This window comes from Lichenostomus cassidix, chromosome 6 (assembly GCF_008360975.1).
Source record: "Lichenostomus cassidix isolate B80296 chromosome 6, HeHo_3.0, whole genome shotgun sequence".
NCBI classification, from domain to species: domain Eukaryota; kingdom Metazoa; phylum Chordata; class Aves; order Passeriformes; family Meliphagidae; genus Lichenostomus; species Lichenostomus cassidix.
In genome coordinates, this window is record NC_139487.1 from 16,391,053 (window position 1) to 16,411,083 (window position 20,031).

At 41.2% G+C, this 20,031-nt stretch overlaps 2 protein-coding genes across 2 annotated transcripts; both read left to right on the forward strand.

The window, feature by feature from the left end:
- The first annotated feature begins 700 nt into the window (after positions 1 to 700).
- On the forward strand, positions 701 to 12,612 carry LOC146435343 (putative lysosomal acid lipase/cholesteryl ester hydrolase). Its single transcript, XM_085065291.1, has 9 exons — positions 701 to 991; positions 2,430 to 2,550; positions 5,554 to 5,752; positions 6,051 to 6,160; positions 6,783 to 6,919; positions 8,365 to 8,511; positions 8,819 to 8,890; positions 9,876 to 9,947; positions 10,692 to 12,612. Exons 1-9 carry the CDS (start codon positions 881 to 883, stop codon positions 10,929 to 10,931), a joined length of 1,209 nt encoding a protein of 402 aa, XP_084921417.1. The 5' UTR covers positions 701 to 880; the 3' UTR covers positions 10,932 to 12,612.
- A 137-nt stretch (positions 12,613 to 12,749) lies between these two features.
- On the forward strand, positions 12,750 to 19,146 carry CH25H (cholesterol 25-hydroxylase). Its single transcript, XM_085065292.1, has 2 exons — positions 12,750 to 15,689; positions 17,641 to 19,146. The coding sequence occupies exon 2, from the start codon at positions 17,766 to 17,768 to the stop codon at positions 18,588 to 18,590; it is 825 nt and encodes a 274-aa protein (XP_084921418.1). The 5' UTR covers positions 12,750 to 15,689; positions 17,641 to 17,765; the 3' UTR covers positions 18,591 to 19,146.
- Positions 19,147 to 20,031: the final 885 nt, after the last annotated feature.

Genomic DNA, 20,031 nt, shown 5'->3' on the forward strand with positions numbered 1-20,031 from the left:
AATTTGGTCCAAGTTTTTGCAAGCCCGGTCACACATCCCCTGACCACAGACACGCTTCTCTGGGAAATTACAGCTGGGCAATGCAGTGCCTGCAAATGCACTGCCGCAGAGCATGAAGAAACGGGTTTGCAAGAAGCTGTGATGGTATCCCTGCGTGTAACTGAAGCTCATTTGTATAAGGTTTGATATGTTTACACAACGCTCGAGGATGACGGACGGGCGATCGGTGCGTGTAGGAGCAGCAGTGCTTGCTGTCAGCGCTGCAGAGCCCATCGGCAGGACGGGCTGTGCCCGAGGCGCGGGTGTTCGGCACCGGAGCCATCCCGGGATCTCCCTCGGGCCACGGCTGGAGCCGGGCGGGCTGAGCAGCCCCGCCGCCCTCCTGCTGCTGCCGCTGCCGCTTTCTGCACGGAGCTGCCGCGGATCACAGCACGGACCCTCGCAGGGCGGCACTGTGCGGGCTCCGGAGGCGGAGCAGATGCAGAAGAGGAGGGCAGGGAAGCAAATCCACGGGAGCCGTTCTGGAGGCTGAAAGTGGAGCGCGGGGGGGCGGGGGGATTCACGCAGTATTGCCGCGGAAGCGCTGAATCACGGCGGGCCGGCGGCTCAAGGCCGGCGCTGCGCGGGGCCGGGCGGGAGGAGCCCCGCCGATAGGGCCGCGCCGTGTGGGCTGAGGGCCGGGCTGGCCCCGGCGGCACCGCCCCCGCCGCTCCCTCCGCCCGGCCACCCGCGGGACACGCCCGGCCCAGCTCGGCCCGGCAGAGCCGCTGCCTCCGCCCCTGGCACGGAGGGGCGGCACAAAAGCCGTGGCCGGGCCCGCTCGCAGGCTCTGCGGTGCCGGGCTCTGCTTCGCCGCGGTGTCTCGGCTCCTTCTCGCAGGATGCGGGGCCTGGTGGTCGCTGCTTTCCTGCTGCAGAGCATCGCCGGCTCGGGCGCTTTCGCGTTCGCCGCGGGGAGGAGGAATGTGGACCCCGAAACGAACATGAACATCGTGAGTGGCGCGGCCGTGGGGAGAAGCGGCCGAGCCGTGTGTGTGGTGCGGCTGCGGGCTGGAGCGGGGCGAGAAGCGGGCAGGGGGAGGCTGGGCAGCCGGGACAGCCGCGGGGAGAGCCCGGGCGGCTGCAGCCACCTGCCAGCGGCCAGCGCTGCTGCGGCCCCTCGCACCGCGCCGGGCACGGCTTCTTCCTCTGCTCATCCTCCCGCCTCCTTCTCGCTCCGCTTTGCCTGCAGCTGATCTTTCTCTCGCCTTATTTTTTCTGAGCCAGACCTGTGGATTTTTTGCAAGCGTCTTTTGGCGATGGTCTTTCTGAACCGCTAGAAGAGCAGATGTTCATGAAGCTCCTAGTACCATGCCCTGTGCTCTTACCCACAGCTCCTATTTCCCCATTTGGGATTAACTCTCTAGACTTTATTCTCCTTCTGCTGCAGTAGCCAACTCCTGAAATAGTTCCTGTTGCTGACTGGTATTAGTTGCATCTAGAAGATGCTTCAAGATAGAAATGTTTAAGGTGTATAAGAATAGAAGTGCTTGGATAATGTAAATACAATTTCAAGGAATGAAAATAGTCATTTAGTCTAAGGCTAATAGCATTGGAGTAGCACTTAGCCTTAAAATAATTTTGGAATATTAATGTCACTGTGAATAATTAAAGACATATTTAGAAGAAATAGCATGTTTAAATAAATTCTTCTCCTTTTCATTGCCCAGGAGTCTAAGAGAAGAACTCTGATCATGTTTTGCATTTCTTAGATTTTCTCAAGGCATGGTTGCTGTCATAAAATCAATGACATAGCAAGTTCACTGCCCTAGTGGGGTTGCATCAAAATAAAATAACATAAAGCTCAAGACATAAGAGATGGGAGATAAATCTAATAATAAAATCATAGCATTAAACAGTTGTGAAGACTTTTATTACTGTTTTCCTGTTTTGTTTGACAGCAAAGTCACTTAAAAGCTCTGCAATGGACATAAGGTTTGAGAAGAAAAGTAAGAAATAGCATATCTTTCTCTCCTTCCCTGTGATGCCAGCGACTTACTTCTGTACTCATTTGTTTGTTACCAGAATATACTTGTTTTTTTGAGAGCAGTTTTAACTTTTTGTCTGCCAAATCTGCTTATTGGTGTTTTGCCCTGTTACCACAGTCTGCTTTTTACCACTTCCGTCGTCTTTCTTGCTGTAAGCACTATGTGGCTGGGAACAGTCTAGGGAGTCCTTGCAGATTCCTAGGATATGGTCTGGATAATTCCTGACTCAGTACTGGGATTAGTCTCATTAAGAAACTCCACATGAAAGGCAGATGGCACATTACTGCCGCACCCATTAATTCCACATCACAGTCTGCAGAAGAAACCTGGGGTACTTTGCATATGTTCCTGGACTGAGGAGCCTGGCAGTCTGGCTCCAAGATGGTTTCTTTTCTCTCCTCAGAGTGAAATTATTACCTTCAGAGGATACCCTAGTGAGGAATATGAAGTGACAACAGAGGATGGGTATATCCTTTCCATTAACAGAATACCTTATGGAAGAAAAGGCCATGGAGGAAGCGAAGGTAAGATTTGTGTCTCTTTGGAAAAGAAAAAAAAAGAAGAATGAAAATGAGAACTTGATTTATAAAACTTTTATTCCTGTAATAATCCAGAAAAAGATTAAGGATTTGTCATGGTTTAAGACCATGGTTGAGGTGCAGAGGATGTACAGGTGAGGAGGTAGGGGAGAGCGAGTATAGAGGGAACATAAGCTTAAACTTACAAGGGAGTGATATGGGCAAAGGTTTTTGTGAGGACTGAATGATAGAATGCTTTAAAAATGAGACGGATGTGGAAGAAGAGAGACACATGCTTTTTGACTTGATATCCTTGTACACTGCATATGGAATTAACAGTATGTGAACAGCAGTGGCTGGGTTTGGTATCAGTCTTGCCTCCATCCCTTATAAAAGTTCGTACAGACGTTTATATAACTGCAGTCCATTTGGATAGAAACTGCATATTCTAAGGGCTGTCTCAGAATGCTTTGGACTGAAAAAATCCTAGGATTACAGGTAAAAACATGAAGCTTACGAAAGAAATTTATCATTGTCCTATAGCCTTGGGTGTGAACGAGACCTGTGGAAAAACCCTCTCCCCTGTCAAAGGCCAAGCAACATCTTCCTGAGCTTATCTGTTGGTTTTGTATGAGTTAGGATGTTTGCACTGTCTGTTGTCTTTCACAAGGAGTGTGTAAAGATCAATGCATGGACAAGGCCTGTCAAAACTGGCAGGTGTCGTTGTATTTAATTTCAGAGAAGCACACAGGAAAAGGGCTGCCTTTTTTACCTGCTGATTTTGTTGAATCCCTCACTGATGACATAAGCAAACAGAAGTTTCCTGATCTCTGGGAATTCTCCACATTCCCCTTGCCACACCCTCGACCCCAAGTTCATGTTTTGCAGAGTGCTTTAATTCAAAAAAACAAGGATTACTGACCACATTTGTGGATGTATGAGCTCCTGGGAGAATGAAGATTTCAAAGTTCATGTTGATCTTAAGTTTTTATAGACTTGGTATCTTTTCTCAGAAAGATACCAATGATGTGTTGCTGCTGACTTAGTGGATATATGCCGTATTTTTCTTTTGCAATACCTGCGTAATGTGAATGGGATTTCTTGGAATTATGTATCACATGATGTTTTGGAACAAAACCCAGAGTTCTTCAGGGAAAAAAAAAAAGGGAAATTTCCAGAGAACCTAAAAGCAACACATCAAGGATTTTTTGTTTTACTAGTAAAAAAGCCCTAAACAACTGCATGGCTTGGGTAAGAAGGGTGTGGAAGTGAGCCTGTCTTCAGTGTCTTGGGTTTGTATGAAGAGAACAAAGTGTTCTATGCAGAAAGGGTAGTTTAAGGACCCACCTTTTTTATTCCCCCTCTGGGGTTTTTAGGATCACAGGTGATAGAAAGTCATTATTATTATCCAAGTCAGCTTGTCATGCGATTGTGCAATTCATGTGCATCTGGTGCACTGCATCTGGTGACTGCTTTGTAACGTGAAAGGGGAACTGGCAGAAATTGGAGGTTAATATGAGAACAGAATTAAACCATTGAGGCAGTTATGCAGTTTTCCCCTTCCAATGTTACAAAACAAGCAATAGCAGCATGAGGAGAGCCTTTTCTTCAAAAATTCAGAAGTTGGTTGATCTGAGTTTAGTAAAAGGGAAGAAGGTATCAAAGATCAGTGGAATGTTACTGGAAACAAATTCAATGTTAGGTTTGAAACTCCTGTTTATAAGACAATTAAGTATTAGTGCAGCAGAGTAAACAGTTGTGTTGGACTGTACTGTCTGTGGTGCCAGTTAAGCACTGCTGGACACTTGCTCTGCTTGCCTGGACAGTATGCCCTGTGGGTTTTTTAACCAAATGGGAAAAGCAGGCGCTCAAAAGGTTCTTTGCCACAAGTACAAAGATTTCCAGAAAAGGGGAATATTGTTAATTTGGAATTTGAAACTTAGAGCAAACATTTATGGACACAACCTGTGATGTACAAAATAGGTCACTGAAACAGTTGTGATTTGGCTGTTTCTGCTGAAAGATTCAAGTCAAATTATCAATGGAGGAAGCATTGTGTGTCTGTATCATAGAGCGATGTGTCACTGGAGGAGGTAAATTCCTGAGTAATCTCTGAATATTGAGCTAAAGTTATCATGTTATCTGTTTTCAGTTATTAGAGCAGAAGTAAAACCCAAAGCACCTGTGCTACTGTGAGAACCAGAAACAGGTCTTTGTAGTTTCTGAAGACCATGTTTCTCTGAAAGGATTAGGTGTTAATTTATTTTCTTTGTGTAAAAGCATGAACCTTCAATTTTTAAATCTGTGCCATTTCCCTTTCCAGGATGGGGAAATCAAGAGAGTCTTCCCAAATGCTATGTGGGTCTTAACTGTGGTTCTCATAACAAATTAAAGGGAGAAAGTCCTTTGAAACACAGATGCCTTTGCTGTCTACTGTACTGCTCTTCAGGTTCTGCCAGAGCTTTGGTAATGGAAGAGAGTTGTATAGAGATAATATCAGTAGCAGTTGCAGAGATTTCCACAGCTCAGCACAGTAGTTTGGCATTGCCTTGACTGGAAAACAAAGACCTCAGGAGCACGAATGTGGGAATTCCTTCCCCAGGTTTGGGGGCAGGGTGAGGTTCATAAGTATTATAACTGTCCGCATGTTTGGACCACTTTGCTGAGTCTTTGTGAGCTTGAAACAGCTGTAAGGGCTACCTATATTTTTCTTGCAGCTCCTGCTTTTCTCATGTTTGTTTATTGCACACTTATGGTCCATTTTTGAGCTTCAAGTTATGAAACTCGCTAGTTTAAACTTCTTAATGAAAAACAGTAGCTTTTTGTGAAAAAGCATGTGATTTCATGATACTATGACCATTATACAAATTGCTAGTCTTAGTAGGTTAAGTCAAGTAGATTAAATACTCAAGTGCCAATCTCAAACAGACTTTCAATGGCTCACTTGAATTTTTCTTAGGTGTACAATGGCAAATGAACAGAGTTTATGATGAATGCTTTCTTTTTCAGGTCCAAGGCCTGCTGTTTTTTTGCAGCATGGTTTGCTTGCAGATGCCAGCAACTGGATCACAAACTTGGATTACAACAGCCTTGGCTTTATGCTGGCAGATGCTGGCTATGATGTATGGCTGGGAAACAGCAGAGGGAACACCTGGTCCAGGAAACACATACACTTCACAGTGAAGCAGGAAGAATTCTGGGTTTTCAGGTATCCTTGTCTTGCTAGTTGAAGTCACATTGTGAAACCTGCAAGTTATTTTTTTTTTTCTGGTTACATTTCTTGTCACATGTATAGGGACAGTAAAGGGTACTTTTAAGGTCAGTATAGTGTGCTTAAAATCATAGGTGGTCAGTAGAAAAGTGAAAAGTCAAATCATCAGAATTCTGTTTCATCCAAAGGAAACTTTTCATTATGTCCACACAACTGATTCATAGTGTAGGAAAGTTTTGTGCAGCTGTTCCTCACTGATCGCTCACACAACTGACTCTCTGTCTTTGCTTTACAGCTTTGATGAAATGGCTAAGTACGACATTCCAGCCTCAGTGGACTTTATTTTGAAGAAAACTGGCCAGGAGCAAGTATTTTACGTTGGCCATTCACAGGGCACCACAATGGGTATGTGGAGAGATGCATTTTCTTGAATATATTGTGTTTGAAATGGTATCAAGTTCCACATATGTGGTTTAATGATTAAAAGCTAGGGATCTTGAAACCTACTGCTTCTGTTTTTTAGCTGCTTTCTGGAATATTCATCAGCATTAAAATGAAAAGACTTAATCTTTCTGTGTTTATTTAAAAGTGGAAAGCTGTTGGAATGATAAATTGAAGTCACAGGTAGCCGTCAGTACAGCTTCTATTAAATCAATGAATTCTATATAATAAAATTGGACTAATCAGACACAGAATAAAGATCCCCATTTCCAGAATATTTTGCTGTATGTAAAGCTGGCTCATGTGCTTTAGACCTAGTAGAAAGAGCTAGGCGTGTTGCATTGGTAAGCATTAAATTGCTTTTTGGAAGAAAGTATGCCTTCAGAATTACAATGTTTCATTTGATCTTTATAGTAACTAGATTAATTTGCATTATCTGACCTTATCCTAGATACTGCAGTCAAACTATTAATCTAAAAATACTTTTGCACACTTTCTTGTAGATCTTTGTAGAGTTGCTGCCAGGTAAAATTCTGATCTAACTTGTGTCAGTGAGGTTTCTTAATGATTTTTATATTATTTACAGCTTTCATTGCTTTTTCAACTTTGCCACAGCTGGCTAAGAAGATCAAAATGTTCTTTGCTCTGGCACCAGTAGCTACAGTCAAGTTTGCCGCTAGCCCTCTAGTAAAATTGGGATTGTTTCCTGACATGCTGCTCAAGGTTTGTATTTGAGTGTAAGTGTTTCAAGCCAAATGAGGTATGCCCCTTTCTGGCTGAAAATAGCATAGCAAAGAATGTTAATAACTGTGGATTAGAGAGTAACATATGACAAGAAATCTGGGTCAGTTTTACCATAATGATGCTATTGAAGTCAGCAGTGTATTCTCTGGCTTTGTTACTCTCTAGTGTGACAATTTGTGTCAATTTAAATTAGTATTTTACAGTTACAACTTAACAGATGGGATAAAATAATTTTTCCATTTACATGTTTCTAGAATTTAAGTAGAGAAATTGTATGGTTAACTAAAGAGTCGCTGTGTTTTAGAAGAGTTGTATAATATCTTTATACAGAATACTTCTGAATTGTCATGAACTTTAACAGATTTGTTGCAAAATTAGCCATTTAGTATTGGAAGAGGATCCTTCAGAGGGTGATTAAGAGCTGCAGCTTTATTTAGGTGCTGTGAATCTCCCTCTGTAGGAGTTTACCTCTTCCCTATTAACATCAAGGGGAATGAGGCAGGCTGCAGTAAGTGCCTGAAGTCATACATGGTGAACACCCTGCTGTGTGTCATTTTTAACTATCACTTTTCTTTCCACCACCCATGGAGGTTCCCACACAGAGCTGTTTGTTCTGTGACATAAACAGTCTTCTGATGTAGCTTGTACTGATTAAAAGTCTGTGTATAGTATTAGTTCCTTGCTCTAAAGGCAGTTAACATAAAAGTGACACTAATAATTGTGATCTCCTTCCTGTTCCTTGCGTAATGAACTTTGTCTAATGAGACTAGCAGCTGATCAGTGCCCTGTGCAGATGTTCATGTTGTGCTGAGGAACTTGATTCTCATGGTGACTTGCAAAAAACTGGAGTTCAGGGAGAACTTGACAGTGACAAACCCGTGGGTCAGTCATATCTTTGAAAAGCTGTGTCACTTTTAAGGAAGTTTTCAGTGGGACATTTTTAAATCCTTGAACCTTTTAAAAATACTCATCAAGAGGAAGTGGTCCCCACATCTCATGCAACTTGTTTTTCTCACATGGTTTGAAGAGAGGAAGTTGCGAGTAGAGAGCCATTTAACATTACCAGGCAGAGCTTAACATGTTTAGCCTTAAATAATTCTGGTAACATGAAGCTGTACAGTATACCTATAAATTACTGAATTTAAAATTTATTTGAATTTGAGGTTGGGTTTGGAATTCTTGCAAGATTTTCCCAGTTCTCAGGTCGTTTTTGTGGGGTTAATGGACTACACCATTTGTAGCAGAAGCACTAACCATGACAACGCTGATAAGGAGATCAATGATTTTCATATGACACACCTGTCACCAGTGCAAGTGGAAATACTTACCTCAAGAATGTTGTAGTATAAAAACTGAAACCAGGTCATTCTGTGCAATTACGTTTGCCAATTACACGTTTGTCCTATGTGTTTGTCATTTTGTAGGACATGTTTGGAAAGAAACAATTCCTCCCTCAGAATTCTTTGCTGAAGTGGCTTGCTACCCATGTTTGCACCCACAGAATACTTGATGACCTTTGTGGCAACCTGTTCTTTCTTCTATGTGGTTTTAACGAGAGAAACTTGAATATGGTATGTTCTAGTGACTTTATTTAATAGCTAAGTTATTATTAACTCTGACACAGTATTGACTGAATATATAAAAAATGCTTAAGGGATACAATTATTAGGTTTAAAATTCAGCTTGAGAGTTCTGTTGTTCATTGCAATTAATCCGCCAAATATTTTAACCTCTTATCTCATCTGTATGTATGGGTCTAGTTAACTTTTAACAATTTTAAAGAGGAGTGGAATAGTTTGTTAGTTATTCAGGAAGTGACAGTGGGTAGAACTGATGCACTGTGAGGAGAAGTAAACCATGTCAATGATCTGGTTGCAGAGCCGAGTAGATGTGTATTCAACACACTGCCCTGCGGGAACATCTGTACAAAACATGATCCACTGGAGCCAGGTAGGCTTTCCAGAATCTAAAGTGCCCATGACTCTAGTTTTTTTGTAGAATATTGATGTGTCTGATATTTAAATGAAATAAAATGCTAAAATATATGTGCAGCCTAGCCCAAGAGAAGCTTGGAACTGCCAAATGTCAGAATGGCAGCAGTTCATGGCAGGTGCTTTCATGGTAAGGACTTATGGTGGTTCACCCCTCTAATGTATTTTTTTGAAAATATGCTAACTGTAATTACCTTAGGCCAGCAAAAAATACAACAGAATAATTTACCTCAGAGAGATGTCCTTTCAGCAAACCCTGTTTTGATTGCAGGTTATATTTTTGCCAGTGAAAAGCTGTGGTTTTCATATTCTTTTTGGCTTCATTTTATATTTTATTAGTGTATTTTTATGTTCTTCTTAATGCACAGTTTCATGCCTGTGATGCTGTTATGGCTGAAACTTGGTCAAAAGTCTGATAAATGAGACATTTGCCATGGAATCAGTGATCAGGGCTATTTGTGCTTTTGTAGCTGGATTTGGTCACCTAATCAGAGGCAATGTGTTCGAGAAGATTCTTTTTTTTCCAGATCCCTGTTATATAAACTTCTGTTTCTGAAAAATAGTAGAATCAGGCAGAGTAGACTGGCTAAGAAAGCTCCCTGCTTTATTCATACACATTTAGACAGCAAGGTAAATATTTCACTAGTAAGCATGGAGCTGCCACGTCCTGGCTTTAGATACATTAAGTTGTTTTCCTTAATCTTTTCTACTATTGCTGTGAGAGAGTGTGAAATCTGAAGGGACAAAGTCTAATGGTTTTGAATGTTAATACTTTCCATTCCTGTGGCACTGGGCAAAGCAGTGACACTTTTCATTGTTAATATTTGGCATTCCACTGTTTCTTGTGTAGGTTGCCATTGCCAGTTCTCTAGATGACTACACTTTTTAATTCTTGTTGTAGTAGTGTTGCATTCCTTTTTGTGTGAGTATTTGTTTATTTCTAGGCTGTGAGGACTGGGGAACTCAAAGCTTATGACTGGGGAAGCAAGGCTGCAAATATGGCTCACTACAACCAGGTAGACATCTTTTACATATATAATTCTTGTGTGTCACAGAAAATAATCTTTGGGCACTTTTCTGGCTGCTGTGTTTATAGTGCGTGCTAAAGAGCTATTAGTGTTATCCAATAATCAGACTGGAGTTCTGCTTTTTCCAAAACAACAAAAAAGAGAAACCCTGCAGGCCTGTACAGCTCAGAGGTAGTCCTAATCAGTAGAGGGCTCCTGCTTGGGTGTGAAGCTGTGGTGGTACACTGTTTCTTAAGGGGAAGTAGATCATGAGATCCCCTGCACTTCTCATCATAAGGCACAGGCTGTTAGTTCATGCATATTGTTTATCCTTAGCCTTTTTAATCTCCATGCATTTTTGTTTCTCAATTGCCCCTTGTCTCCTTTAGTGACTGCAAAATACTACAGTGTCATACTTTCAGAGTAGCAGTCACTTTTGGCCTTAGATTAGGGCCAAAATGCCTTGCATGGGATGCATTCTCTGAGATTCTACTGCCCTGCTGTCTTCATAAACTCCTCAAACCACATCTTTATTACTTCCCATGCTGTAATATTGCAGGACTCTTGCAGTTAAATTTTTGGTTGAGCCAGGACACCATCTTCATCTCTAGCTGCCCAAGAGACAAAATGGGAAGCTGACACATTCTTTCAGTTGACACATTCTTTCAGTTGTTAGTATGTTACATTGCAGTGTAGTGTCATACTGAAGATTTCTTTTTCTAATGCTTTTGTTTTCACTCTCCCTCTCCTCAGTCTACTCCCCCTTTCTACAAAATAAAAGAGATGACTGTACCAACTGCGGTGTGGACTGGTGGACAGGACTGGCTGGCAGATCCAAAGGATGTTGCTATGCTGCTCACTCAGATCACCAATTTGGTTTACCACAAAAACATTCCAGAGTGGGAACATTTGGATTTCATCTGGGGCCTTGATGCACCTTACCGCATGTATAATGAAATAATTAACATGATTAGGAAGTTATCTCTAAACTGACATGGTATTTCAGAGTATTAGTTCACCAGGAATTTGTCATTTTTTGGAAAACACATTTTTCTGGCAATAATACTACATTGCTTAGTATGATGCATTTTTAAAATGCCAGCAATGACTACTGAATTGGATTCACAATTGGTTGGTTTTTTTCTCGGTATTATTTCTCTCTCCTCACAGTACTTTGCTGATTTTGCACAGAGTGGCATGGTACTCAAAACACAGCAGTAGGACTTAGCACAAAAAGAGTATGTCACATGCACGTAAATTTAGTGACCTGTCTGAAAGACAAATTAGACAAATGATTCCATTCAGCACTTCAGGTGCTTGACACTTAACAGTAAGTATTTCACTGTGCGTAAAACACAGCCATTTCTCAGTATATGGCCATTTCTGAGAACCTCTCAGAAGTACTTCTTGTGTTGCAATGACCCATTTGGTGCTGGCACTTTACAAAGCACTTAGTGACTTTTTGCTGTGTTATGTTAGCCTTCACATAAAAGCTACCTACATCAGGTTACTTTCCTTTTCAATATTGCCCAGAAGAACTGTCATGAAGCCAGAGAAACCACTGTCAAGTTGAAATCTCCAATTTTGGGACATTATGATTCATTGCTGCATTTTCTTGCTTTGATGATGTCCCTGAAGCCTTTGGTGTTTCACATACTGGCTGTCAACAGAGGTTGCAATTTGCCTTGGCAGATTCCTGGAACAAGAGTAATGGTTCAAACAAAACCACTTTCAGTTAACTTTGTCAATAGGTTATGGCTTTCAAGGAGGGTGATGGAACATACTTGTGTTTTGCACTGACCACTAACTAGAAAACAAACTCTCCCAGTGTACTGCTGGTGAGAGAAGAGCCAGAGCATTAATTCTACAGCTTAAATGACTTAATTTCTGTGGACTTTTCCCCTTAATCATCTGCTGCATAGAAGATTTGTTTACTACTTAACTTCCTAACTGCTGAATACAGCCTGACAGTATTAATAGCAGTTCCATTTGTCTCAGTTTCTACTTCAAACTGGGGCTAAGACCCCATTTAATGGGGAAGAGGATTCACATCTGTCTCAGGGGTCTGACTTTGGAGCTCTTTTCATTGACTGTGCAGGCGACTTTAGCTCCTCTGACAGAGATAAAAGTTCCGTGCCTAATGAACAGTCTCCAGTCATTTGCCTTAGTCCAGATGATAATTGCTGTGCCATAGTAGGATTCAACCCAGATTTCTTCAGTAATCCCAAGAGGATAAAGAGCCTTTCTACATGTCATAGGAAATAGCACATTTTAAATTGAAGCAAACTTATTTTGTAAAAAAATTAAAAAGAAATTAAAAAAAAAAAATTGCGGAAATATACACAAGTTGTAAATTAGGACTTGTTTTGGGTTTTTTGGTTTTTGGTTTTTTTTGATTCCTAGTTCAGACTCAGGGAATTCTCAGGTGGTTTTTAGGGGCAAAGTTGTTCATTGGTTCATGATATTTGGTTGTGATTCCTACTGGGACCTTTAAGTCTGCTTTCTATTTGTATCAGCCAGATTTGCTTTACTTTGCTGTGCTGAAAGGGAGCTTCTGTAGGAATCCAAGGTGGCTAATTTAACAGTTGTGAGGGTATGTGGCAAGAGCCATGTGCATCATGTTTATTAAGCTTGAGCTATTTCAATAAACATGAGACCTGCTTGGAATTTGGAATGGTGTGGTGTTTCACTTGCTGTTTCATGAATGCACGGGAATCTTTGGGACAGAATCCAGAAAGCCAAGTCTATTTTTCACAGCTATTCATCCATAGAACCAGTACAAAAAAGAAGTAAAATAGCTAAGTCAACTTCCATTTTACTTTTTCCTGAAAGAAGATTTTCCCAAGCCTAAAATGCTGTTTTTATTTTGGAGGACTTCTCTGAGACTTTTAAGTAAGGTCCTAATAGTAAATAATTACTCACAAGACGGAGTCATTTTCTAAGCCTCCAGGTGAGGCTTCTTTTAAACCACTGACGTGGTAGAAAGCCTCTTGTATCATATTCTTAAACCTTGGGCAATTGGATTGCTCAACAGACTATCTGGTAATCTCATAAGTGGCATTTAATCACACAGTAAGGCAGGGAGCTAATCTTTGCCACTGTACACATGAACCAACTTTTGACCTTTGTTACCTTCAATAATAAATGTCCTCAGGATGTACCTTTCTGTACATTCTGGTACTATGGTTGTGCAGTCAAGACACTGAGAGTGTTTTAAATCCTATATGTTACCACCTTTGTCAGCTGGTGAACACCCTGTGTGCCTGGAAATAAAGCCAGAATACTGGAAGCTTTACACAAAAGCCATTATGGAGCTTCTCTGCATCACTGGAGTAGGGGTGATTATGGAAATTGTGAACTGCTGTATTTCTCCCTGACTCACTGCAGTTGCAGGCCCTGTGAGACAGAAACTTGGAGTGTGTGTTAGTGGAGTGTACTGAAAGATGCACTAGCTCCTTGCAGAGCATTTTTTATACCAGATAGTGATTTTGTAGTTAGAGATAACACTGATAAAAGTTTATACATCAAATCAAGCTGTACAGAAGTGCTTTAGCAGAAGAAGAGGTGATAAAACAGAGCTCTTACTCTACTTGGGCCCAGAAAGAAAAACAGTTTCATCAGCTGGAGAACAAAATTTTTCTATAAATTATTTATGGTGAATGTGCCATACCAAAAAAAGCCAAAAAAAACCAAACTAGCCAAAAAACAAAAACCCAAAGTCTCCCAATACAAACAAAACCCCCAAAATGAAACAGAAGGGCCTTAATATAATGAAAATTACAAATGGCTTTGCTTTGCAAGATGTGAGAGAGAAACTGTGATGGCTGAATAGGTTTTTGGATATACAGTAAAGTGCCTCTTGGTGGAAGATTTTCTGGTAATTAAAGTATTTATAATGTCTTCTCCCTTTGTTGTCTTATAAAATACAAACTCATGCTGCAGCATTGCCTGTCATGAGCTTGCCTGCCTTACCCAGCAGCCTGTTTTCATATAACTTTATGTGACCAAAATCATTGAAATCATCAATGAAATAAAAACATCATGTAAGTTGGATGGACAGTAGCCACACATGTACCATGATTGCCTTAGTCTTATTTTCTGAGCGGAAGTGTCTGCATTGCATTCTGACCCATCCAGAGATTATGTCTGTAGTTGCAGAGGATGCAAGTAAATTTCTCATTCCTGAGTTAGGAAAAGAATTTTAGGATCTTTTCCCCTGAAAAAATGATTCTGTTAAGGTAAAGCTTGAGAATTAGCAATTTATTTCACTGGCAGTTTTCCATCATCAGTCATATTGTAGGAATTAATTAAAGAGATCTTTAATTACGCTTTGTGCTGGCCCAAGAGGTTTTCAGTGAAGCTTAGTTGGGAAGGTGGAGATAAAAAATTTGATAAAGAAAATGTGGTAGTTCTGTGAAGAAAAGTATTTTGTGTTTAGGCTAAAGTTTTTAATCAAAACTAAAGAGGAAGGTGTGTTCTTCATCCTCCAATTCTCAGCATCCCTTTGGGCTCACGGTTCAAGCTGCTTACCTGGGATGCGAGGAGGCGAGTTTTATCTTGCTTATTTATATCCCGATTCTGCGCTTGAATATAGAGAATAACTGAACGGAAGGGCCCAGTAGGTTAGAATAGTAGAATCATTTAGGGTTGGAAAAGACCTCTAGGATCAAGTCCAAGCTCCCTCATTCCCTCCAAACCCATCACACCTATAAGGCCTGTGACAGACATTCTGTAAAGGGCGTGTGGTTAGTTCCCGCTGCAGCTCTGAGCCGAGGATCGTTTCCCGGGCGCTGGAGGGCGCTGCCGCTCGCGGAGAGGCGCGCAGGACCGCGGGCGCGCAGCGGGGCCGGGCGGAGCGACCCGCACAGGCTCGGCGGGCAGGTGAGTCCGGGCGTGGGCAGCCGTGTCACAGCACGGTGACAGCTTCCTTGGAAACGAGAGCGGGCACTGCCGCTGCCTTCCGCCGCTATGGTGCCTGTCCTGCTTCCCTGGTGCTGCTCCTGAGCAAGTCACCAGCCCTCTTCCCCAGCACCCCTTTCCCCGTAGAAAGCTCAGCGTGTTCTGGGATGTTGCCTTATCTCTGGTACAACAGTAATAATACCATACAGTGGGGGAGAAGAGGAGGAAGGAAAAAGATTTTTTCCCTCTACTGCTGCATTAGTTTCAGTATGTTAATTCTAGTTTTCACTCCTGCTCACTTTTCCTCGTTTTCCTACCCACTGTGGTATTTTTCTGTTTATATAGGCTGTACCTAACAGTGCAGCCTGGGGTAGGTGCTTGCATCTTGTGCTCATGTGGAATCTATTTAAGACCCTTTGTGGGGCCTCATTCCAAACTATGTGCCCTTCAACCTAAACTCCGTAGCAGGAATGAGTTTTTGAGAGAGCCATTTAGATTCTTGTAACACATGGGAAAGTTTGGCAGCATTGTTAGCTGAGTGAAAAAAGCTGGGGTTGTGCTGCTGAATTAGGTACAGAAAGGTACAGAAAGGGTTTGTGTGTACTTTGTCTTTTTTTCCTGCTGTACCTTGCGCTGACAAGGAAACTGAAGTTAGCAGAGCAGAGATATGTGATAAATGCTATTTGGTGGCTAAGCCAGACGGCTTGGACTCGGATTCTGGAGGATGAGGCTCTGCCGTCTCTGATGCGTGAGGACTGATTGTCCCTAGCGGGGCTCCCAGCGGGTGCGCCGAGTGGCGGAGCTCCTTCCCGCCGTATGGAGCTCAGTCTCGGGGCGGCGCCAGCCTCCCAGGTAAGTGCTGCTCCCTTGCGTCTTGCTTGGGCTTCGTGTTGCAGGATGTCCTAGTAATAGCACTGCAGGATTCCGTTATTTTTCCTTCAGGGACTTAAGAATATTTTTCTATGACCTAATCTGCAAGCAAAATGTCTAATCTTTAACATTTAGTTCGTAAGGAGCAATGGCTCTAAAACTTTTTGAGACTTTGCATGTCTGTAGGGATTAGTCAGAGGAGTGTTTTTAAGGCAGCTCAGCAATTTCTGTCAATCTCCCTTTAGTGAGATTTGGAATACATTATTAAATAAATTTATTCCCTGGATAGTTCTAAAAAAATAGAGAATTACTTATTCCATCTGAGAGACTTAGTTTCTCATTGTAACTTTATAAATCAACAGAAGTCACATAGATATTCTCAGACCCAGGAGGTGATTGTATTACAAATGTCTTATTGTGAAATAGAGGTTAGGATAAAATACAGTCATAAGATTGAAGTGAAGCTCTTGGATATAGATCCTCATCTGTTAGATTAGTATCTTGCACTGGATTTTAATTTACTACAGTTAACAGTCTAAATAAATTAATTCAACAGAACAGTTTCACAACAGCATAGAGTCTGAATTTATTTCCAAAATATGTGGAACAGGTAGAAACTTGTCTCCAACAAAGGAATTCTGGTTGAATAATAGCACAGATAATGTTACTGTTTAAGCAAACTCCTTGAAGCTCAAGGAGAGAGCAGAACCTATTGAAGAGAAAACAGTTGAAACTTGAAAATAAACTTAAGTGTTACAAATTCATGCTTATTCAGAAAAGGTCACTGCTAATTATTCATTCTTAATTATTGTGAAATAAGGAAATAGGGTCTCACATTTCCCCCATCAGATTTCTTTTCTGATTAGCGAAAAACTAAAATCATCTGAACAAGCTAATAAAGTCCTCCAGGAAGTTGAGCTCATTTCCAATATTAGAATAAATGCTTTACCGACAAAAGAGGTGAGTTCATAGGAAGCTGATGGCAAGCTTTGTTTCCCTAAATGTTCAAAGCTTTGTTTTGCTTTTTCTAAAAGCACAAAAGAAGTGATGTCTTAGTGGTTATATCAAAACTTCTATCATTTACCACTAAATGTTTTTAGCAAATTAGGAATGTTGGGAGTCAAGCCTGCTGGCTTCTGCCTGTGGTGTGCTTGCCTGTGATCAGAGAAAGATCCTCTAAAGGACTAACTGGTGCATCTTTTATATGCATATGTTAGTTTTATTAATGGCTGAAGGATGATTTCCATATCAACTTGGTAAAAGAGCTGTTGAGATTTGGAGTGGATATTATAATAATGTGATAATACTGGTCACTAAGCATCTTTCTGGAAGCATAATGAGATTTTATCTTGTATGCTCCTCAGCAAGTGGGGGGATATTATGTTCTTCAAAGGCTGTTGGCTTAATTTTGCATCTGGTCAGGTCAGGTGAATTTTTCCATGTCAGGTAGATACAGGTACATAAAGGAGAACATGACCTCAAAGTAGATGGAGATAAGTCACAGCCACTATATCCAGACTAGAAGTGTATTGTAGGTCTTCTTAAGGTTTTAACTAAGGCTGTTGTATAACCAAGGGATCATTAAAAGATGTGTTTGCAAACAGCCATTACCCCCCAGATATCCACAGGTCAGACCTGGAGTTTAGGTAGCAGTCACATAAAAAATAAAAACCAATGATAATTTTTATTGTCTTACCTATAAAGGCAAGAGGATAACAAGGGGTGACACAATTCAAAATTAGTAAGAATCAGCAATTTTTCAAGTGTCTGCACTAAGTGGATTAGAAGGTGTTCCAGCTCTTTCTCTGAATACCAGTGTTAGAGTTCTGCACTTTTGCTAGTTTTTCCTACTGTGCAAGTCTCTTGTAGAGCTGTGCTGATTACCTTGGCCAGCTAAGTGTGTTCTGAGATTGTAATGCATTCTATACGACAGGAAAAGACGCTTCCCCTTTAAAGCTACACATTCTATGTAAGGAGAATTTCTGGGGGTGGAGTCACTGCTTGAGCAGGCTGGATAAAAGCGTGCAGGATTTCCAGCTGGCTCAGATTGCGATCAGCATGAACTGCAGCCTGCCGCACCGGGTGCTGCTCAGCTCCGTGATGGAGGCACAGCGGGACAGGTTGTGCCTGCAGCCTCTCTGGGACTTCATCACAGCAAACGAGCCACTGATCAAGTCACCGTTTTTTCCAGTGCTGTTTTCTTTCACAGCATACATGGCTTTCTGTCTTCCATATGTTGCACTGGACTTTTTAAGCGTTAGACTACCAGACTTGGGGAAATACAAAATCCAGCCACAGAACTACCCAAGTCTTGGAATGATGGTGCCTTGCATTATTCAAAGCGTGCATCACCATGTTGTTTTGATCTTTCCTGTGACATTTCTGCACTGGTACTGGAGACCCATGAATCTACCAGTGATGGCTCCAGAGCTGCCTGAGGTCCTGCTGCAAGTAGCAGTTTGTCTGCTGCTATTTGATTTTGAGTACTTCCTGTGGCATTTGCTTCATCACAAGGTGCCTTGGCTCTACAAGACCTTCCACAAGGTGCATCACAAGCATGTGTCGACGTTTGCCCTTACTACACAATATTCCAGTGTATGGGAGTTGCTCTCGCTGGGATTTTTTGCTGCTGTAAACCCACTGCTCCTCGGATGCCATCCTTTGACAGAAATGATTTTCTTCCTTGTAAACATTGGTTTGTCAGTGGAGGACCATTCAGGATATGACCTTCCGTGGTCAACTCACCGACTTGTGCCTTTTGGATTGTACGGAGGAGCACCACATCATGATCTCCACCATCTGAAATTCAAATCAAACTATGCTCCTTACTTCACCCACTGGGACAAACTCTTTGGGACATTCATGGAGTCACATTCTAATTAAGAATGTTTAGCTGTGGATGAACTCTTATTTTTTATAGACTGAACTGGGACATTATTTTTTTAAAGACATACAGAAGATTGTATATTTGAAGCTGCCTATAAAAGCAATAGCTATTTATAACAAATCCTCTTAATATATGTGTATTTGTATGTGTACTTGGAGCTGCCTGTGTAAAGTGACTGCAAATGGGAAAGTGAATATCTGTTACTTAAATTTGAGTCAAAGGTTTAAGGGAAGCATTAAGAGACATTCTCTCTCCTTTCCTTCTTTCCAGCTTTTATAAAGCATGTATCAGGTTACTGTATGATGTTTTATACATACGCCAGAACATTATCTTACTGTTGTAGGATGATTTATGATGTAAACAGAAAAGGTATACATCATGGATTTTGTGGAGTTTAATCTGCCAGAGAAAGTTATTGTGCAATGATTTTGTAAAATATTGCTGCCAAGGCAGGGTGGTTGGTTAACTGTTAAATAATTTTGATATTTATATTTTCAACCTTGATGTTCTGTCTCTTTTTAACAGAGAATAAATATGGTCATTCTCTTAAAATTGTATTATGTTTCATTTTATTCATTCCTCTGTTCTTATTAGGAAGAGATATGATTTCTTTTGCATAGGTGCCATTTATTTGAATTATAGAATCATAGAAATGTTTAGGTTGGAAAAGACTGTAAGATAGAGCCCAGCCATTACCCTAACACTGCCAAGTCCACCACTAAACCCTGTCCCTGAATGCCACATTTACACATCTTTTAAATACCTCCAGGGATGGTGAGTCAGCCACTTCCCTGGGCAGCCTGTTCCTGTGCTTGACAACCCTTTCAGTGAAGAAATTTTTCTTAATATCCAATCTAAACCTGCCCTACCACAGCTCGAGGCCATTTCCTCTTGTCCTTTCCCTTGTTACCTGGGAAAAGAGACTGACATCCATTTCAATTCCAGAGTTGCAGACTGTTATTATTAAAATATTGTAATATTATTTCAAAAGTGAACCATTAACTTTTTCTCCAGAGTCATATGTTATTTTAAGATAGTTTTCAACTTTGTAGAAACATAATATTGAAGAATGAAGTTTAAAAAGTCATGGTGAAATTTTATTGTTATATTTTTCAGAAACTGGAATGATTTTCACTTAGCAGTCCCTAACAAGGGAGCATTAGTCCTTCACAATCACATCAATTAATTGTTACTTGGATGCAAAAAAACAGTGAGGAACTTAAACTGGGTTTATACAAAGTAGCTGGTTCTTTCAAACAGATTTCAGAGGAATCAAATCAAATCTTTCAGGATCCTAAGACATAGAACAAAATGGTTATGTGTTGCTAGAAGAACAGTCATATAGAGAAGATCAAACTGTAGTCTCACAGAAGCCACCCTGAAAAAATGAGGCATGAAGAGATAAGCAAGCCTTTGATGACTCATTTAGCAGAGATC